General features: G+C 40.7%; 1 protein-coding gene across 1 annotated transcript in view; it reads left to right on the plus strand.

Moving 5' to 3' along the window:
• Nucleotides 1-339: 339 nt before the first annotated feature.
• The window catches only part of ntrk1.L (neurotrophic receptor tyrosine kinase 1 L homeolog), a 74415-nt gene continuing 53746 nt past the window's right edge, over nt 340-21008 (plus strand). Inside the window, exon 1 of the mRNA XM_018231426.2 lies at nt 340-1055. Coding sequence (XP_018086915.1) covers nt 838-1055 — 218 coding nt within the window. The 5' untranslated portion in view covers nt 340-837. The remainder of the gene's footprint in view (nt 1056-21008) is intronic.

The raw sequence follows: 21008 nt of genomic DNA on the forward strand, positions 1-21008 counted from the left end.
TTTAGAAAGCATACTTAACAAAAAATAATGTTTCATACAGGCCTAGGGAAGTACAAGCTATAAATATATCCCTATTTTAATGTTAACTTCTCCTTTAACCCATCCTGTCCTTACAGTATATAAAGAGGTAGAGACAAGATACCCAGCTGCTTGGGGCTGTTATTAGGGCAATTAGTGTATGGAGTTGAGTAGTGGGGAGTCCTCTGGGCTCCCATAGAATATCCCTGCTGGACAAGGTTAATTTATCACTCTCAGTTTGGGTTGGCACTTGCACCCCTACACTTCTCACCCTCCTTCCCCACCCTCGCGGCTGTCTGCTTCTCTTTTCTCACACCACTGTTTCTTTGATCTCGATTGTGACCCCCGGTCATTTCTAGCCTGTACGTTTCCCCCTGCCTAATGTTATAATTCTGCATTCTGCTTCATTTAATGCAAAAATAAACTGCGGATGCCTTTCCACCACCAACATTGCTCTGTTCTCCTGGTGCTTCTCTATCAAAGGAGAGGAGAGCCGGCACAGGGGATACAAACAACAGATGATTCTGCTCTGCAGGCAACTTTAACCTCTGCATTAACTATTCATGGCCGGGCTGAGTCCAGTGAGCAAGTCGTATGCCTGTTTGTCGGCCCCTCCTCATTTTAGGCTGATGTTCTCTTGCTTCAGGCTGAGGGGCAGATGCCTGTAGAGCTCACATGTGTGCAGCTAAAAGGGTGGAAGAATCAGGAGAGAGAGAGTAGCATCACTTACTACATCCACTGGCTGAGACAGTAGAAGCGAGAGAGAGATGGAGGGATGAGCAGAGGAGACAGGGAGTAGGGCAGGTGACCTCTCGGAATATGGTCGGTTTGGAGAAGACCTCTAGAACCTTCTCTTCCTTGGATTCCACAATGTTTTGGGGGTTCTGCGGGATGTTGGTATGTCTCGTCCTCATACCAGGGGAGGTGAACTCCTGCCCCGACACCTGCCGATGTTACGGGACCTTGGTCCAGTGCCTGGAACCCAACACCATTTCCAGCATCTCCATCCTTGGGGAGATGGAGAACATCACAGAGATGTAAGTACTATTAAACATCCCTTCTTTCCACTCGTTTCTTTGTCAAGTACAAACTTGTGGCCCCTGGGCTGAGGCGGTATAATAGTTATTTCATAAAGTTTAACAACAACCCCACAAGTAGGGGAGCCCTTGTTATTTCTTGATGTTCCTTGTGTTCAGGCTTAGGGGCATATTTATTATGTTGTGTGAAATATGGTGGCATAATACACCCCACATCGCCACATTGTAAAAAACTGCGTAAAATTTTTAGGCATTTTTTTTTACTGTGACTTCCCCCAGAAACAATATGTAAAATAATGGTGGCAAAACTGGAATTCGCATACACCATGTTATATATTACACAGCTTTTTACACCGTTTATTCGGCGAATTTCATTTTACACAGCTTAATAAATATGCCCCTACGTGTGCTCATGTCCAACCAAACTGGTCCACAAACAGTTGCAGCGGGACATCTCAGCTTCTTGTACCGATAGAAAGGGATGCAGTTAGACAGACACACACAGATACAGGCATGGAACCTGTTATCCGGAATCCCGTTATCCAGAAAGCTCCAAATAATGGAAAGACTGTCTCCCATAGACTCCATTTTATCCAAATAATTCAAATCTTTAACAAATTTTTACTTTTTCTCTGTTATAATAAAACAGTAGCTTGTACTGGATCCCAACTAAGATATCATTAATCCTTATTGGAAGCAAAACCAGCCTATTGGGTTTATTTAATGTTTACATAATTAATGTAACAGACTTAAGGTATGGAGATCCAAATTACAGAAAGATACCTTATCCAGAAAACCCTAGGTCCCAAGCATTCTGGATAATAGGTCCCATACCTGTACCAAGAAAGATATAGATTAATAGATAAAAGTACATATAAGATAGATAGGTAGAAAATGTTTGTAAATATTTATATGTTTGATATATACACCCTTCTACTGCACGGAGCTAGATAGATAGATAGATAGATAGATAAATTTATAGATGATAGATAGATAGATAGATAATAGATAGATAGATAGATAATAGATAGAGATAGATAGATAGATGATAGATAGATAGATAGATAGATAGATAGATAATAGATAGATAGATAGATAGATAGATAGATAGATAGATAGATACATACATAGATAATAGATAGATAGATAGATAGATAGATAGATAGATAGATAGACAGATAGATAGATAGATAGATAGATAGATAATAGACAGACAGACAGACAGACAGACAGACAGACAGATAGATAAATAGATAGATAGATAGAAATAGATAAATAGATAGATAGATAATAGATAGAGATAGATAGATAAATGATAGATAGCAATAAGCAGAGTTTAGTTGCACAGTACAAGTTTTCGCAGTGCTCAGATCACAGACCAAGTATCAGTTTGTGAGTTTTCCAATGGGCAGCAATGAACTAAACGTGCGTGAATGGAAATTTTTTTAAGGTATTGACAGATTTCAGCCTTTGTGCGTGTATACAATCCTATAACTCTTCCAGGAGACAACAATATGTTAAGCATTCCAAGAGAAATACATAGAAACATATACTTTTTTTATGCGCTTGAAAGCATTAGTATTTCAGTAGGAACAGGAATAGGCAGAAAGTTACAACTTCACACTGGCAGGTTCCAGCTAAAAAAGTGCCCCTCTTTCCACTTCCCATTGACTTAAACTGGGAACTCCTGACAATGCGAGTGCAGGTGCTGCCTGGTGTTTCCTATTCAAGTCAATGGAATGCGGCACAGGGTGATTGTGGTGGTGTATAGGGAAAAGGATAAAAAAAAAAAAAGTATTTTCCAGCACTACAACAGATGGTCCTCAGTCTTGCATTGTATTATGGGAAATGTAGTACAACATAGGGATAATATTTATTACCCCCTCTGGCTCAGATTTTTTGGGGATTCGTGGTAAGGACATATGGAAAGTGGGAACGTTCCCCAGCAGTTCCTTTTGCTCAGTCTACTTCTTCTGTCTACGGAAAACTGTACCCACACCCACATATAGACATGTATATATAGTGAATAACATACCCCCTGCAGTAAAATATAGGGATATTATAAGTCACACAGCAGGTCCATGATCACAATGACCATCATTCCCATATAACATAACTACTAATTTCCACTGGTTTTAAATCAGTGTGTGTCTGTTTCTATTCTTTGCACTGCTGGTTCTTGCTCCTGAATCAATGTTGCCAGCCTGCTGATTAAAACTGATTCAAAGACCTGGAGTAGAACTGACTTTTGCTATGTTATTTCTGAGCCAGACCTGGACATAATGTTGGTCTGAGTTCTGCACGTTAGCTAAATATCACTAATAATGTGCAAGAAACAAGGCAAGAGTTAAATACAGGTGGGCATGTGCTGCATAGACACAATGGGTGCAACTACCTAAAAGAAAGGTAATATAGTGTCAGTAGTAGGTTGGATAGCACACTGGTCCCTATATACTATGTGCAGTTATACAGTCCCACTGCAGTCTGTCTGTCCCTGTGTGTCATATCTCCTGTCTGCTGCAACTACAGATACTCACTATATACACAAACGGCACCACTATATACTGTATATAACACCCCTGTATAACCCAAGTAGAGTACTGACTGCCATCATCTATCTGCCATCTGTCTTTAGACCTCTATCTATCATCTATCTATCTATCTATCTATCTATCTATCTATCTATCTATTATCTATCTCTTTATCTATCTATCTATCTATCTATCTATCTATCTATCTATCTATCTATCTATCTATTATCTATCTCTTTATCTATCTATCTATCTATCTATCTATCTATCTATCTATCATCTATCTAATCCATCTATATCTATTCATTTACCTAAATATCCATCTCTATCTTTTATTGATATCATGTTCTATCATCTTCTATTTGTGTGTTTATATTTCTAATAACATATATCTATTTCTTTATCTAGTTATATAATCTATTCATCATTTATGTATCTAATCAATCAATCAATCATTATCTAATCTATCCATCTAATCTATATCTATCTTTCATTGATATCATGTTGTATCATTTTCCATTTGTGTCTATCATTCTAATAACTTCTACATCTATATCTTTATATAATTTATCTATCTATCATCTATCTATCTATCTATCTATCTATCTATCTATCTATCTATCTATCTATCTCTCTCTCTATCATCTATCTATCTATCTATCTATCTATCTATCTATCTATTATCTATCTATCTATCTATCTATCTATCTATCTATCTCTCTCTCTATCATCTATCTATCTATTTATCTATCTATTATCTATCTATCTATCTATCTATCTCTCTCTCTATCATCTATCTATCTATCTATCTATCTATCTATCTATCTATCTATCTATTATCTATCTATCTATCTATCTATCTATCTATCTCTCTCTCTATCATCTATCTATCTATCTATCTATCTATCTATCTATCTATCTATTATCTATCTATCTATCTATCTATCTATCTATCTATCTCTCTCTCTATCATCTATCTATCTATTTATCTATCTATTATCTATCTATCTATCTATCTATCTCTCTCTCTATCATCTATCTATCTATCTATCTATCTATCTATCTATCTATCTATTATCTATCTATCTATCTATCTATCTATCTCTCTCTCTCTCTATCATCTATCTATCTATCTATCTATCTATCTATCTATCTATCTATCTATTATCTATCTATCTATCTATCTATCTATCTATCTATCTATCTATCTATCTCTCTCTCTCTCTCTCTATCATCTATCTATCTATCTATCTATCTATCTATCTATCTATCTATCTATCTATTATCTATCTATCTATCTATCTATCTATCTATCTCTCTCTCTATCATCTATCATCTATCTATCTATCTATCTATCTATTATCTATCTATCTATCTATCTATTATCTATCTATCTATTATATAATCTTTCTATCTATCTATCTATCTGTCTGTCTGTCTGTCTGTCTGTCTGTCTGTCTGTCTGTCTGTCTCTCTCTCTCTCTCTCTCTCTCTATCTATCTATCTATCTATCTATCTATCATCTATCATCTATCTATTTATCATATGTCCATTGTCTGTCTTTCTACTATCTTGGATGTATTTGTACCACGTATTTATCTATGTTTATCACTCTACATAATTCTATTCTGGCTTCTATTTATATCATCTTCTATTTGTGAGTCTATCTTTCTCATAAGCTAAATCTATCTATCACCTTGTATTTGTATCTATGTGTCTGTCAGTCTATCATCTATATCGTCTACATTTATCTATTTCTATCTTCTCTGAGATCCCCTTCAATAAATGGGCAAATCAGGTGAAATATATCATCACATATAGATCCATTGATCTTTGTTACTAACTTTGCCTACCCATCTTTTGTCTTTCCGTCTGTCTATTTCAGTCATTCAGTTAGTCAGTCATTTAGTCAGTCAGTACACTCTATTCTCTCGCTGTACTACTCCACCACTCCCCATGAATGCAGGTGTCTGTCCTATGTCTCTCAGCGGGTGTGTATGTGTGTGTTACTACCTGCCTGATTAGCTCATATACACATGATGCTGATTGGAACGTACCAAGTCTCCCAATAGTAGAAGCTGCTGTTTCCAGTAAATCTCCATGTGCCAATGAGGAACTGCAGGGCAAGTCTCAGTGTTTACATGTTCATATCCAAATATACATATTTAATGGCATATGGAAGAGGTTATGTCTAGGAACTCAATCCTAATGTAGAGCCCAGGTCCCGGCTGGCACTCTGCTAGCCCCCCACCGGGGGGCTGATTTATTCATGCGCTGACATGAGAAGGGGTTTCTTGCAGTAAAGGAACTGATGCATTGTCCCCAAGGTGTTGTTTTGTTCCACAAAAACCACTTGCTCCTCTGTTAGCAACAGTCACAGACCCTTCAGCCTCATCCCTCAACCACTTCTGCTTTGCCTTTAAAACCTGTGGCTCCAAAAAGCACACTGAGAATTGAGGTTCTTAAAGTTGGGATTATTTTTTTGCTATTATATACAGGCTCTATCCTACACGTCCTCCTCTCTGGCATTTTAACCGTCACCTTGTTTGCTCAGACCGACTTCTATAAGAAACTAGGACAAGGTGCTTAAAACAGGCACAAAGCAAGATGCCCTGATGGAATTTGGAATTCACTAGTAAGATGCCCTGATGGAATTAGGAATTCACTAATAAGAGCAAGTCTTTCTGCTCCCAGACATTGGTACCAAGGCCCAGACCTAATTTACGAGTTTTAGTTCAAAATCTCTAAAGTTGGCCATAGACGTTACAATTACGTTCTTTCCTGGAAAAGATCTTTCCACGAAAAATTGTTCATTTCAATACACACGAGTAGAGCTGAATCGTCAGATATACTGATGGAAAACAATAGAATTCTACCTGTATCTGATGATTCAGCAATAACAATGGTCAATTTTTCAGGTGCCTTCAAATTAGCCCGATCAACGAGCTGCCTGATCTCCAAGTCTTCTGCTGATATCGGTCGACCTGTCTCCCACCATAGACAAAAAGATAATATCGTAAGAATCAAAAAAATGTTTTGGTTCAGAACTTAAGGCCATCTCAAGTTTTGAACTAAAACTCCCTGCATACCCTCAGAGCTAAAACTTAAGAAGAAATCAAGGACATTTTTTCGGGGGCCAAGAGACCTGCAGCAGATGTCGGTCCCTGCCCTTATAAACCAGCGGCGTCAGCAGTTGAAGTTATGTCAGGTTGCAGACCCCAAGCTCCCCGGGGTGAGCAAAATAAACCTGCAAGGAGTTATCATAACAAATCAAGAGCAACGCAAAGAGAAAAATAAAAGTTTAGTCCTTGTCTTCTCTGTGGGAAACATGGGCGGGAGTCTGGGAACCCTTCACAATAATGACTACATGCCATGTAGCATCAGCCCGGCCAGTTACACAAAGCTATTGTAGCTCTCGGCTTCAGACCTACAATATACATGTACAGCATCCATAGCAGCTCTCTTGCATGAGGAATAGAGTGCTTCCTTATCTCTGCCGAGCAATAATGTGTAGAACGGCTTATAACATAAAGGTTTTATAGGGCCCATACTCCCAGGAGCTCACAATCTAGCAGTATTATTTGCGAGCAGTCCTACAGAACTTTACAACAGCATTAACACACATAAATAATGCAATAGACGTTACATTCCGATGACATTATAGGATTATAGGGATCTGTGTTTCCAAATGCTTGCAATCTGATGGTGTAACACAAGCCTAGTCACTATCTCTAGTATAATGGGTGGTCTAGGGAGGTGGGGGGCAACATATGTCCCTATTCCATATCTATGGAACACTATCTTGCCAACCAACATCTAGTATTCTAGACAGCCTATATGTAACAATGCGCCCTATTTCAACCTTAATGGCTGCCCCCATGGCTACACAGAAGTCTCTTTATTTCTTCTTCTCCCTTTACCCTAGGAGGGTTTTCCTTACTTTCCGGTAATAGCATAAAGTGCTTATGGGCTTTGACACCATTGGTGGTGTTCTTAGTTGAAATGGAAACTAAATAGTAGGCCCTGCCTTTATTTATTGGGCAGTTCTAAATATTGCACATGTAGGGATCCAGGAATACTGCAACCTTATGAAAAATATCCCTTTCAGGCTTGTAAACCAGGGAGAAAATACTGGGGACAAAGAAGAGAAGATAGGAGAAGGTAATAGAGGGTGAGGAACAGGACACACCGGCACAACATGGGTAATTTCAGCAGGTAAAACCTTGCTCGTTTATTGCGGATGCAACGTTTCGGGGCGTGACCCCTTTCTCAAGCGTTCCTACGTTGTTTTTGAGGTTGCCCATTCCCTCTAGCATCGAGCACCTGGGAGTCGCTGAAGTCTGGACGGCCAGGGTGTGTGAGTGTAAGTCTTTCTTTTTGCAATAGAGGGTGAGGAACCAGAAAGCCAGATTAGGTGGAGATGAGAAATAAAGAAGTGAGGAAGATGGATGAGGAGGTGTTAGACAAGAAAAGAGGGAAGGAGAAATGGAAAGACTGGAGGAAATTAGGGGAAAAGTGAGAAAGGGTAAGAACAATGGAAGAAAGAAGTTGAATGAAGAGATTAGAATGGTTGGTGGGTAGGGTTGCCACCTGGCCAGTAAAAATGATGGTTGATCCCATTGTTATTAATAGGGAAAAAAAACAAATATATAGGAGGCCGGTATTTTTTTCTGGAAAAGGTGTCAACTCTATTGGTGGCCAGTTGTCTCCTGATGGACCTTGTGCCTCTCCAACCCAACTGTGGATGAAATGAAATTGAGTAACAGGTATTCGCTCAGAGTAATGGAAGCACTGTATATACTGTATGTTTATCTCCCAGTATGGACCCTACCCAAGGGGAGGCAATGGGGGATTGAATTCCTCGCCCGAGGGCCCCCTTTTCTGGAAAAATAAAGCTGTCACCGTTACTGAAAGCTTTTAACATGCTGACCACAAAAGAAGCATCAGAGTTTGGTTACCGCTCCCTTAGGGGGCCCCATTGATTGGCATCCACAAGCTAATTAAAGAATTGACGTTGAGTGACAAGGCCAGAACCCACCATCGGTCGTGGGGCCCCTCTGATTTCATGCTGGGAGGGAAGGGGTTAAGCGGAACAATAGGCCAAAGGTCTGGAATACATATGTATGCTTATAGGCCAATAAAAAGGGTTAATCCTGGGATTAGCTGGGAGACTGTTAGGGGCTAATGCCTTAAGTGGAGGTCGCAGGTGACTGTAAGCAGTCCGGTTTCCCTATGCTGGGGGGGGGGTATCGCCTTACTGAGCTTTTAAGATGTGTGTGTTATTTCCAAGATAAATGTCTGTGCTCCGGACTGATTTAACCCACGCACCACCTTACAGAATGATACTGGTCTTTTCAGTCCCATTCTCTTTGGCATAAACACATTTAAATGTCCCGTAGGTTTCTCTTCTTCTCTTCTACAATGTATATCCACAAATTAAGATCCAAAAAACGACTGTTTCTTTGAAGATTTAAATTGGACAAAGGTGTGTGTCCTTCCTCAACCTCAGCTACTATGTATCTATTATATACCAATTGTGCACTGAGATTCTCTCAGCTATGCTGCCCAGTCATTCACAGAAACCAGTCGGCAGTTAGCTTTAACTGATCTGGGCAACATCCACCGCCATTCCTCCAATCCCTCCTCCCCACCCCACACCCCCCCCCCCCCCCCCCACCCCCCCCCCCGCCGCCCATTCGAGCCACCTCCCCCCCCCACCAACGCACCCCCCCACCAACCCCACACGCCCCCACCACCAATACCTCTCTAACACACCCCACACCCCCCACACCCCCCCCGCCCCACCCCCCCCCGCCAACGCGCCTCCTCAAGCGCCCCACCCCACCCCCACCCTCCAACACCCAACTCCCCTACACTCCCGCCCCCCCCCCACCCCCCCCCCCCCCCCCCCCCCCCCTCCACTCCACCCACCACTCCCCCCCACACCCTCCCACACTCGCTCCATCCCTCACCAACTACCCATCCTAAACCACACCCCACTACTATCCTAACCACCCACCCACAAACTCCCAACACAACCCACCTCTCACCGCCCCCACACACCACCTATCCCATCCCCCACTTTCGCCAAAGAACACGCCACACATAACACGCCATACCCCCAACATTTTGGAAATAAAAAGAGCGTAGCACGAAGCGTAGTAAAAATTTTTTACCACACCCATTTGTGGCCACACCCCCAATTACCATTTTACAAAATTTGACAGGTTATGAAAGTCTGAACATATTTCTGAGGTTTTTTTTCCAGTTATTACAGTTTTGCTAATGAGGGTGAATTGCCCTTTCAGCTGTGAGTCTAACTTTTCCTAAGGGACCTGTTATCTTATATTGTTACAATTACTTATTTGCTTATCTCAAAATTGTTACAAAAGTATCTTATCTGCGGCTGTGGCTGTTCTGGGCTCTCCTCCAAAAGCCAATTAAGTAAGAAACGTTGTTTCTTTTTCTGCCTGTTCAGTGGAGAGAAAAACAGGACTTTCCAGTACAAACGAGGGACTGCGGGTTGAGCTTTCAAAAGAGTGTCAAAGAGTTTCAAAGGGACTGTCCCTCTAAAAGCAGGACAGTTGGGAGGTATGGAGGGTCAGACTGGGAGAAATGCTGATGGGCCCAGATCCTTATTGGCCCCACCACCCCAGACCTGTGTTGTCCACAAGATCTGCTGTGGAGGGGGATTGGTTTACTGCGACCTCAGCAGGGGTTAATTTTATCAGGGGGGTTCGCAATGGGGATGGGGCCTCTATTGCTGGGGAGGTGGGTGACAGCTCCTGTGCTTTTAACTAAATCCCCTAACAACCCTAAATCTGAATAGGGCTGAAAATGTCATATTTTATATAGTGAACTTATTGCACGAGGCTAAAGTTTGAGCTTGTCAATAGCAGCAATGATCCAGGACTTCACACTTGTCACAGGGGGTCACCATCTTGGAAAGTGTCTGTGACACTCACATGCTCAGTGGGCTCTGATTGGCTGTTGAGAAGCTAAGCTTAGGGCTCGTCACTAATTATCCAGCAGAAAATGAGCTTCCCCTGTAATATAAGCTGATGCTACAGGTTTGCTGATTATTAAATTCTGATGCTAATTGCAATGGTTTCTGTGCTGCCATGTAGTAATTATCTGTATTAATTACTAATCAGCCTTCTATTGTGACATTTCTATTCTCTGTGTACTGTATATTGTGAGTGGGTCCCTAAGCTCAGTAAGTGACAGCAGCACAGAGCATGTGCAGTGAATCAGCAGAAAAGATGATGGAGAGCTACTGGGGCATCTTTGGATACAACTCTCAGTCCAGATGCTCTCTCTGTGAGATGTATGTGTGTGTGAGGGGGTCTGTTGTTTACACCACTCCATTAAGAGTAGTGATGGGCTAATTTATTCTGCAGGCGGTGAATTTCAGCGTTTCGCCAAAATTTGCTATGAAAATGAACGCCCATTGACTTGAATGCGCGTTAATTTTCACCGGCCTCGAAATTCTCGGCAGCCTCAAAATTTGCGTTTTGCAAATCTTTTCACCCGTTTCAAGGTGAAGCTAAATGGGACAAATTGGCCCATCACTAATTAAGAGGTGTTAGTAGACTGGGACTAGGAAAAAGAACATAAAAGGCAACACAAATATTACTGATATCATAGAATCCGCTTGGGCAGCAGTCGTGGGCAAAGAGAATGACATCACATATGTTCTGATTGTGGAATAAACAAGGATAAAAGTCTTTTATGTCTCAGCACGTGCCCCCTGGCATATTTGCAAGGTCGCTGGATATAACCCTAAACACTAGGCTGTTTATTTGCCCAATAAGAGACCTACAAACAGACCGTTTATTGGCAACAAATGTTATAGGAGAATTATAAGAGCGAGGTGAGTATCTGACTCTAAAGCCATTGTATTCTATCCGTCCTGTAGGTTCTATGGCAGGTGGCACTGAAAGGGTTACTACAGCCGCCACTTTAAAGAACATTTTTAGAATTAGGGACCCCTGCACTGAGACCCTGCAAGTAAACACTGCACCAGCCCAGGAAAGACTGAGGGCAACACAAATATAAATATATTTATATCATGTCGATGACGTTGGGGCACGGGATGGAAACTTTGGAAGCTTTAACCCCTCCGCACTGTTTATTTGCTTGTGGTTTTGCTTGTTTGCTTGGAAACCTTTGTTTTTTTTTTTTCTCCCCAAAAACAGACACTTTTAAATAATTTCACCCTTCATCGACTCCCACCACCTAATTGTCTGTACCCCCCTCGGGGCACTCAGTAAACAACTGCCAACTGGATATAATGTGTTTGTCATGAAATAACATTCAGGGAAGCAGAGTCATATTTAAAGGGGAACTTTTATTTTTTAAATTCTTTCTTTATTATTTTTATCGGGAAAGGGGTGGGCTACAGAAAAGAAAAGGGGAATTGGGTGGGGGAGTCAAGTATAAGTACACAGTAAAACAAATCTCTACTAATAAAGAAACAAAGATGACAATTTAATATGATCTGGACAGTTGTAATCTAGAGCCATTTGCAGTTGGTCGTTTCATTTATTGTTTATGATGGTTGCATGTTTCGGTTTTATTTTTTTTCCAACCTGCAATTAAGGTTGGCTTTTGATAGTGACGGGGGTAGAATAGATTTTAAAAGACCCCAATGTAATAATAATCATCTAAATAAAGTAGGATTGCCCAACCTGGAGTTATCAACAGCACTACAACTCCCAGCAGCTACAGGAAACTGGTTGACATCCAAATAGCAATATGTATGAAATCCTATTATTTTCAACCTCCCAGAGGTTAATTACTACATTGCCAGAAAGCTCACTCCACTCCCCATGGCCACACACCCCCCTCCAAAATTTAGAATTATTTGCTAAAGATGGGACTTAATGCGAGATGGCTTGTAATTCAGAGTTTCCCATATCTGTATATAATACACAAAAGCCATTAATATCTTATAAATTATATCCACGGTGAGTTCTGATGTCATCAGTTATAAACGGTGAGTTCTGATGTCATTTCAGTCACATGACTCATTGAAACTTGTGTATTATAATAAATAAAGTAACCCCAGTTGCAAAATATGAGGATATCAGAAGTTACCTCGGAGTTCCATGACCTGTATAAAAACACTCGGCCTTCGGCCTTCTGTTTTTATATGGTCATGAAACTCCTCAGTAACTTATAATATCCTTACATTTTACAAGAGGGGCTACTTTATTCACTATATGATTAACTCCTGAAAAGCTGATGCAGGGCAGCCTGGATGCGAATATGTGCCAGACGCATACAGAGTCATTACTGGCTGATCCTGTATGCATACTAAATAAAGACCTACACTAATCATGAGCAGAGGGTAGAGGTCAAAACACTTACCCCCATATGTAATAAAAGGCACTAAGTTGCCCAGGACCAGTAACCCATAGCATCCAATAAGATGTTTGCTTTTAAACAGATGACCAGTAAATGCTACCTACTGATTGGTCGCTATAGGTTAATGCTCCTGCGCAAACATAGTGCCTTTTATTACATAACCCCTTTAAAATTCAAATTACTGGCAAATTACAAACAAAAAGGAAAGTGCGTCTATAATTAGTATAGGTATGGGTATATAGAATTTAATTAAAAGTAGAGAGGGGTGTGTGTATGGATGCTGGGTTTTCATTTGGAGGGGTTGAACTTGATGGACTTTGTCTTTTTTCAACCCAATTTAACTATGTAACTATGTAACTATAATGAGGATACTGTGCTGACTCATTCAGAGTATTTAAGGAATATTTATTTTTAAAAAAAATTAGGGATGCACCGAATCCCCTATTTTGAATTCGGCCGAAATCCCGAATCCTTCTTGAAAGATTCAGCCGAATACCGAACAGAATCCGAACCATCATTTTGCATATGAAAATTAGGGGTGGGAAGGGGAAAACATTTTTTCCTTTCTTGTTTTCCTGGATTCGGTGCATCCCTAAAAAAAATAACCATAAAAAAACAGAAACTGGAATGTGCCATCAGCAGGTAGATTCCATGTCTCTCATCTCTCATGCACAGCACAAACATTCCACCCTGGTATCGATCACACGCTCACAGCCAGCATCTCTCGGACACTTGGCTCATTATTTAATGGATGCCCCCAGGGAATAGAATCCTCTAATGATCTGTTCCAAAACCCCCCCCCCATCTGCACATTATCAGCCCCTCGCACATTAACCTCTCGGCGAAGGGGAGCCGTGCAATGTCCAGCTGTCATATACACTTTCATAACTGCCCTTGAAATCCACATTAGAAGCTCAGTCCCAGCCAATGAGTGACACACAGGCCTGGGGTTCTGTGCTGGAGTCAATAGAAAGGGACAGCAGAGGTTTGGCAGAGCCCCTTATACATGAACCCTTATTATCATAGACATATTGGCATTTGCTTTCTATAGAGACCAACGGATTTGCAAACATATATGTAGCACGCTTCTATAAATGGTGCCACATTTCCCAGAATGATGGCTATCTGCTAAAGGCAAGTGGCTGAACCAGAGACATTTAGTAAGCAGGTATGAGATCCATTATCTGGAAACCCCTTATCCAGAAAGCTCTGAATTATTATCTCCTAATACATAAATAATCCAATTTTTTTTTTAATGATTTCTTTTTTCTGTGTAATAATAAAACAGTCGCTTGTACTTGATCCCAACTAAGATATAATTAATTCTTATTGGAAGCAAAACCAGCCTATTGGGTTTATTTAATGTTTACATGATTTTCTAGGGTTGAGAGCAATATTCTGATATCATTTGCAATTGGGGAGCCGTGCAATGTCCAGCTGTCATATACACTTTCATAACTGCCCTTGAAATCCACATTAGAAGCTCAGTCCCAGCCAATGAGTGACACACAGGCCTGGGGTTCTGTGCTGGAGTCAATAGAAAGGGACAGCAGAGGTTTGGCAGAGCCCCTTATACATGAACCCTTATTATCATAGACATATTGGCATTTGCTTTCTATAGAGACCAACGGATTTGCAAACATATATGTAGCACGCTTCTATAAATGGTGCCACATTTCCCAGAATGATGGCTATCTGCTAAAGGCAAGTGGCTGAACCAGAGACATTTAGTAAGCAGGTATGAGATCCATTATCTGGAAACCCCTTATCCAGAAAGCTCTGAATTATTATCTCCTAATACATAAATAATCCAATTTTTTTTTTAATGATTTCTTTTTTCTGTGTAATAATAAAACAGTCGCTTGTACTTGATCCCAACTAAGATATAATTAATTCTTATTGGAAGCAAAACCAGCCTATTGGGTTTATTTAATGTTTACATGATTTTCTAGGGTTGAGAGCAATATTCTGATATCATTTGCAATTGGTTTTTTTATTTTTTACTATTGAAGGTTGTATCTAGCGTTTTATTCAGCAGCTCTTTCATTTGCATTGTAAGTGGTCTGGTTACTAGGGTCCAAATTCCCCTAGCAACCATGCATTGATTTGAACAAGAGACTGGCATATGAATAGGAGAGGGGCTGAATAGAAAGATGAGCAATACAAAGTAACAATAACAATACATTTGTAGCTTTACAGAGAATTTCCTTTTTAGAACTGGTCAGTCACCCCCATTTGAAAGCTGCAAAGAGTCAGAAGGAAAAGGCAAATAACTATAAAACTATAAATAATGAAGACCAATTGAAATGTTGCTTAGAATTGGCCATTCTATAACATACTAAAAGTTATCTTAAAGGTTAACCACCCTTTTAAGGTATGGAGATCAAAATTACAGAAAGATCCATTATCTGGAAAAACCCCTAGGTCCCGAGCAATCTGGATAATAGGTCCCATACCCGTATTATGTTACTATGGGTGGCAGCCATGGGGCATGTTATGGGTATGGGGAGCCCAGTGGTGTAACTAGATAGAGTAAGTCGATCCCACTGATTCCACCTCTGCTGGTAGAGGTTTGGCAGATGACTCCCCCCTAGTGTGTATAAAAAGGGTTGTTCTCCTTTAAATTACCTTTTAGTATAATGTAAATGAGAGCAATGCAATTGGTTTTTATTTTTTTATTCCCCTAGCAACCATGCATGGATTGGAATGAGAAACTGGAATATGAATAGGCGAGGGTCTGAATAGAAAAAGTAGTAATAACTATAAATGTGAAGCCGTACAGAGCATTTGTATTTAGATGGAGTCAGTGACCCCCATTTAAAAGCTGGAAAGAGTCAGAAGAAAAAGGCAAAGTAATTTAAAAAAATATATTAAAAAACAAATAATGAAGACCAGTTGAAAGCTTGTTTAGAATTGGCCGTTCTAAAAATTAGCATTTAAGTTAACTTAAAGGTGAACCAGCCCTTTAGAGAGAAGGAGTTTCTTTTTTTCACTTGGAGCAGGATGGATGTGTTGTAAAGTAAAGGGAATACCTTCATTATTTTTATTATAGCACCAACATATTTCCCAGCATTTTACAGAGATTATCTATCATTCTCATCCCTCCCTGCCCCAGTGGAGCTTACAATCTACTTTCACATACAGTAGAGTCAGTTTTATCAAGTCACAATTAAGCTGTTTTTGGATAAGGATTAGCTGGAGGGGGTGTAATAAGGGACAGTAGCTGTAGTGTAGGGACCCAAGTGTCTGAGATTGAGACTGACAAGATCAGATTTTTGATCTTTATAAGAGAGCCCTACACAGACCCATCAGCAATATCACGACTGGGTCCCATTATAATTAATAAGGAGCATCATTTTAATTATTAAAGTCAACTGTAGGAATGGGTTCATGGAGATGACTTGTTAAGAATCCATTGTTATCAGTGGCATAACTGGGCCCCATGGCAAATTAATTTTAGGGCCCCAACATATGTAGTGGTTGTCCTGTTTTACCAATACATGTTGAAAATGCTCATTAATTATAGCCTCATGGGGCCCCTTGTACCTCCTGGGTCTTCTTCCCCCTGTAATTATACTCTTGCTTGTTAATTTTGTCTCTGGAACATGTATCTCTTCCTCTTACATACGTCGCATGTATCATACATCATACCTACAGTAAATCAGACAAGGGCAGCAGTGCAGTAAATGCAAATGAGTCAGATACAGTAAAGGGTAATTGGCCCTGTTCTGTGAAATGATCCTGAATGTACATCTAGGGGCCCATTTATACAGCAGTGTACGAAGCACCATAGAAATACAATTGCACTATACTAAAGACTATACTATTACTTCACATTGACATTGACTCTTGCTCTACACTGCTTTTCTCTGCACTGCTGGTTCTGTCTCTTGAAACAATGCAGCGGACGTCACCTGATTAACAGACCCATGAAGAAGCATTCAAGTCATTGTGGGGGCAGTCCTGGCTGTGTATAAGCTGCTTTCCACTACAGGTATATGACCTGTTATCCAGAATGCTCGGGACCTGGAGCTTTCCGGATAATGGATCTTTCCGAAATTTGAGTCTTCATACCTTACTAGAATATCATGTAATCATTAAATAAGCCCAATAAGCCCAATAGGCTGGTTTTGCCTCCAATAAGGATTAATTATATCTTAGTTGGGATCAAACACAAGCTACTGTTTTATTATTACACAGAAAAAGGAAATCATTTTTTAAAATCTTGATTATTTGGTTAAAATGGAGTCTATGGGAGACGGCCTTTCCGTAATTTGGAGCTTTCTGGATAATGGGTTTCTGGACAACGGATCCCATACCTGTACTTTGTTTCAAGAGTCAGAACCAAGAGTGCAGACAGATGCTGATTTCAGCAGCAATTATACATAACAAATAACTTTAAATATGTAATGAACGTATACTGCAAAGTTGCTTAGAATGACATTTTTCTTATTTTTGGGGCTTAAATCCCCTTTAATAATTAAGCAGAAATGCTGTTATGGTTAATTACTATTAATATTAATGGCACTTTTCTAAATCCATGGAAGCCTCTCTATTCCTTGCAGCTCCTATAGGAAGGATCCTATTTATCTATAAATACCCTACCATTGGAAAGATGTTTTATTATTGGCTCTAGTATTTTTGGGGTACATTTCCAGTCACTGACCCCACAGCTGATGGGTTTTGTTTCATGTGATTCTAAAATATAAAAAGAACGAGGAGCGAGCGGAGGAAAGGACGAGGGTATCAGCAGGGGGCTTTGATGGTTGCTGACCTGCTTTATTTTTTTAAAATCATTAAATCTAGATTTTGCTGCAGGAAATTCAATGGAAAGGGACCCAGTTGGAAGCCTTAAAGGTATAAACAATACGAGATGAGCAGGACACGGACGTCCAACAGACTGATTGGAAGTGATAGCCCCGTAGTACATGATTGTTTGGTGGATATGTTGGTCTGACTTTAATGATGGACAGTATCTGGCCATGTGCTACGTCATCTGAAAGGGCCACATAGAACAGAGCAATTATAATAATAGCTGATTGTGCTGATATTGTATATGGGAATGTCACTTGTACCACATTTAGTGGACTTGATCAGACAAATTGATTCCCCCTGCTTTATACAAACCCTCTCAGTTACCAGACCTAACATAATAACAAAGTAAGTCAGGTTGAAAAAAGACACACGTCCATCAACTTCAACCTTCTGTCTGTATATAACCTGCCTAACTGCCAGATGATCCAGAGGAAGGTGAAAACCCCCATTTGAAGCCTCACCAATTTGCTTCAGAGGGGGAAAAAAATTCCTTCCTGACTCCAAAATGGCAATGGGGTTAGTCCCTGGATCAAAAATCTGATCCTGGATCAAAAATAATTCACCCAGTGCACTAGTACATTGTTATGAGTCTCCTTATGCTGTTAAAACTGCCTAACAAACTGGCACTGCCAAGAGACCTTAATTGCTTCCCTCCTACTCTCTTCTTTAAAAAATGAACCAGCTCTAGGGTTGTATCTACCATATAGGGCCCTTGCCTAGGATGGCAGCTTTAGGGGGTGACCTATGGGTACCTATATCATAAATAAATTTAACCCCCTAAATGATAAAGAAGCAAGATGGCAGCAGCACTCTTCACACTGAAGCCCCTAGAGTAGAGACCTCTACAGGTCTGCTTATGCAGACCCACACCCAACCCAAACCAGATTACACCCAACCCAAATCATGAAGCATTACATTCTCATTTTTAACCTCGGAAATGGCGCCTATTAGTGCCAAGCTGCAGCTAAAGAGTGCCTGTGAACTGCCCACACACTAGGGACATCATGAATATTCACACCAAGTCCAGACTGATTTGCCCGACCCGCTGCACCCAGAGCTGGTGTTAATTTTTAGAGTAGAAGGTGGGTGGCATGGAGTAGGAGGTGAGGCAAGAGGTGAGTAGCTGTCTAACAGATTCGTATCACTTCAGGATTTAGCTGTCGTTTTCAATAGGGATTATTATCGAGGTTATAACGATGTCCAAATGCATCACTTTACCTTTAAAAAGCATAACCTGATGTATGAGAAGAGGAGATGCACTTCACGGGATTAGCACCAGTGAGTCTGATTTTACAGTCTGAGCAACCTGGATTAGCAGATGTCTGATTGGTCGCTGCTGTGTTTAAGGTTTATTAAGTGCACTGGGCATCATTTCTGGTGTTGGGCGTGAGAGTGATGTTTACGGCTATTTCTTTTGACTGAACCCCTTTTCCAGCAATAGTGGTAATTTATTGTCTAGCCTGTGAAGAAGGCGTTCAAGTAAGAATTTCATTGTACTGTGTACTCTGTAGAACTTTGGATCTAAACCGTCTCTGCCGGGCAGAGGATTTTTGTCATGGTAGTAAACTTTTAAATGAGCTGAAATGGAACGGATATTAAATATTAATGAAGGAACTGGGATGGAGGGCTTGGCTGGAAAATAAACTAAGTGGGCCAAAGTGACCCTTGCCTTTCCTTAATTTGTTTCATGAATCATTAAACTCACATCCCTGTGGATCCAGCCCCTATGCCCAGTCTCTCCGTGGCTTTGCCCTGCACCCTAGGGCTGTGTTCTCATGTTAACATGTCCACTGTCCTTCCTATGAAGCCTAAATGAAAAGGGTGCCCTGTAAATCCTCGTTAGCTGCTCTATTAGCAAGCCGCTGTATTAATTATGAGCCCAGCCTGTTTGATCTTCTGTGGCTGTGATGAGAGACTGGAAGGTCTTTAACCAATTACATTAGCGATGTAGAGAGCAGCATGGTTTCCATTAGACTGTCGCTCAGCTCACAGGCTGCTGATAGGCTGTCACAGATTGTAATCCTCCCGAATTTATAGGCCAGGGGTAACAAGGCTAAAAATCGCTTTAATCTTTTAGTTCTTCGTTTCAAAAAGGATCAACAGGTGTCATATAACCCAAGAAAATCTATACTGTATGCCTGGCAATGTGTAGGGAGAGAGATAGGGGAACATATACTAATAGACAATTTACACCTTATCCATCCAACATATAATCCACGTATGTGCACCTTTATTCAGTATACAATCTGAGACAGCAGCCATAAAGATAGTATAACTAATATGATAAATGTAGCATAAAAAATCCAGTTATAGCATAAAAACTCCCTAGCAATTTGCCAAAACTGACCATATCTCATAGCAAGGTTACAGATATATAGAAACATTGGGGTAACAGTCACCCTGCTATAGTTCCAGGGGTACCCAGGACATAAATAAGCACTCACCCCAAATCTCATCCTAACTTACCTTCAGACTGGTTATAGTAGCAGGTATAGTAGGGAGAGATGGTGCCTATAGTAACAGTGGGATAATAGTCTCTGGGAAGGGAGTGTGACTGTGGGATAGCAGGTATAGTAGGGAGAGATAGTGTCTATAGTAACAGTGGATAATAGTCTCTGGGAAGGGAGTGTGACTGTGGGATAGCAGGTATAGTAGGGAGAGACGGTGTCTATAGTAACAGTGGGGATAATAGTCTCTGGGAAAGGAGTGTGACTGTGGGATAGCAGGTATAGTAGGGAGAGATGGTGCCTATAGTAACAGTGGGATAATAGTCTCTGGGAAGGGAGTGTGACTGTGGGATAGCAGGTATAGTAGGGAGAGATAGTGTCTATAGTAACAGTGGATAATAGTCTCTGGGAAGGGAGTGTGACTGTGGGATAGCAGGTATAGTAGGGAGAGATGGTGCCTATAGTAACAGTGGGATAATAGTCTCTGGGAAGGGAGTGTGACTGTGGGATAGCAGGTATAGTAGGGAGAGATGGTGCCTATAGTAACAGTGGGATAATAGTCTCTGGGAAAGGAGTGTGACTGTGGGATAGCAGGTATAGTAGGTAGAGATGGTACCTATAGTAACAGTGGATAATAGTCTCTGGGAAGGGAGTGTGACTGTGGGATAGCAGGTATAGTAGGGAGAGATGGTGCCTATAGTAACAGTGGATAATAGTCTCTGGGAAGGGAGTGTGGCTGTGGGATAGCAGGTATAGTAGGGAGAGATGGTGCCTATAGTAACAGTGGATAA

Source organism: Xenopus laevis, chromosome 8L (assembly GCF_017654675.1).
Source record: "Xenopus laevis strain J_2021 chromosome 8L, Xenopus_laevis_v10.1, whole genome shotgun sequence".
Classification (NCBI taxonomy): Eukaryota; Metazoa; Chordata; class Amphibia; order Anura; family Pipidae; genus Xenopus; species Xenopus laevis.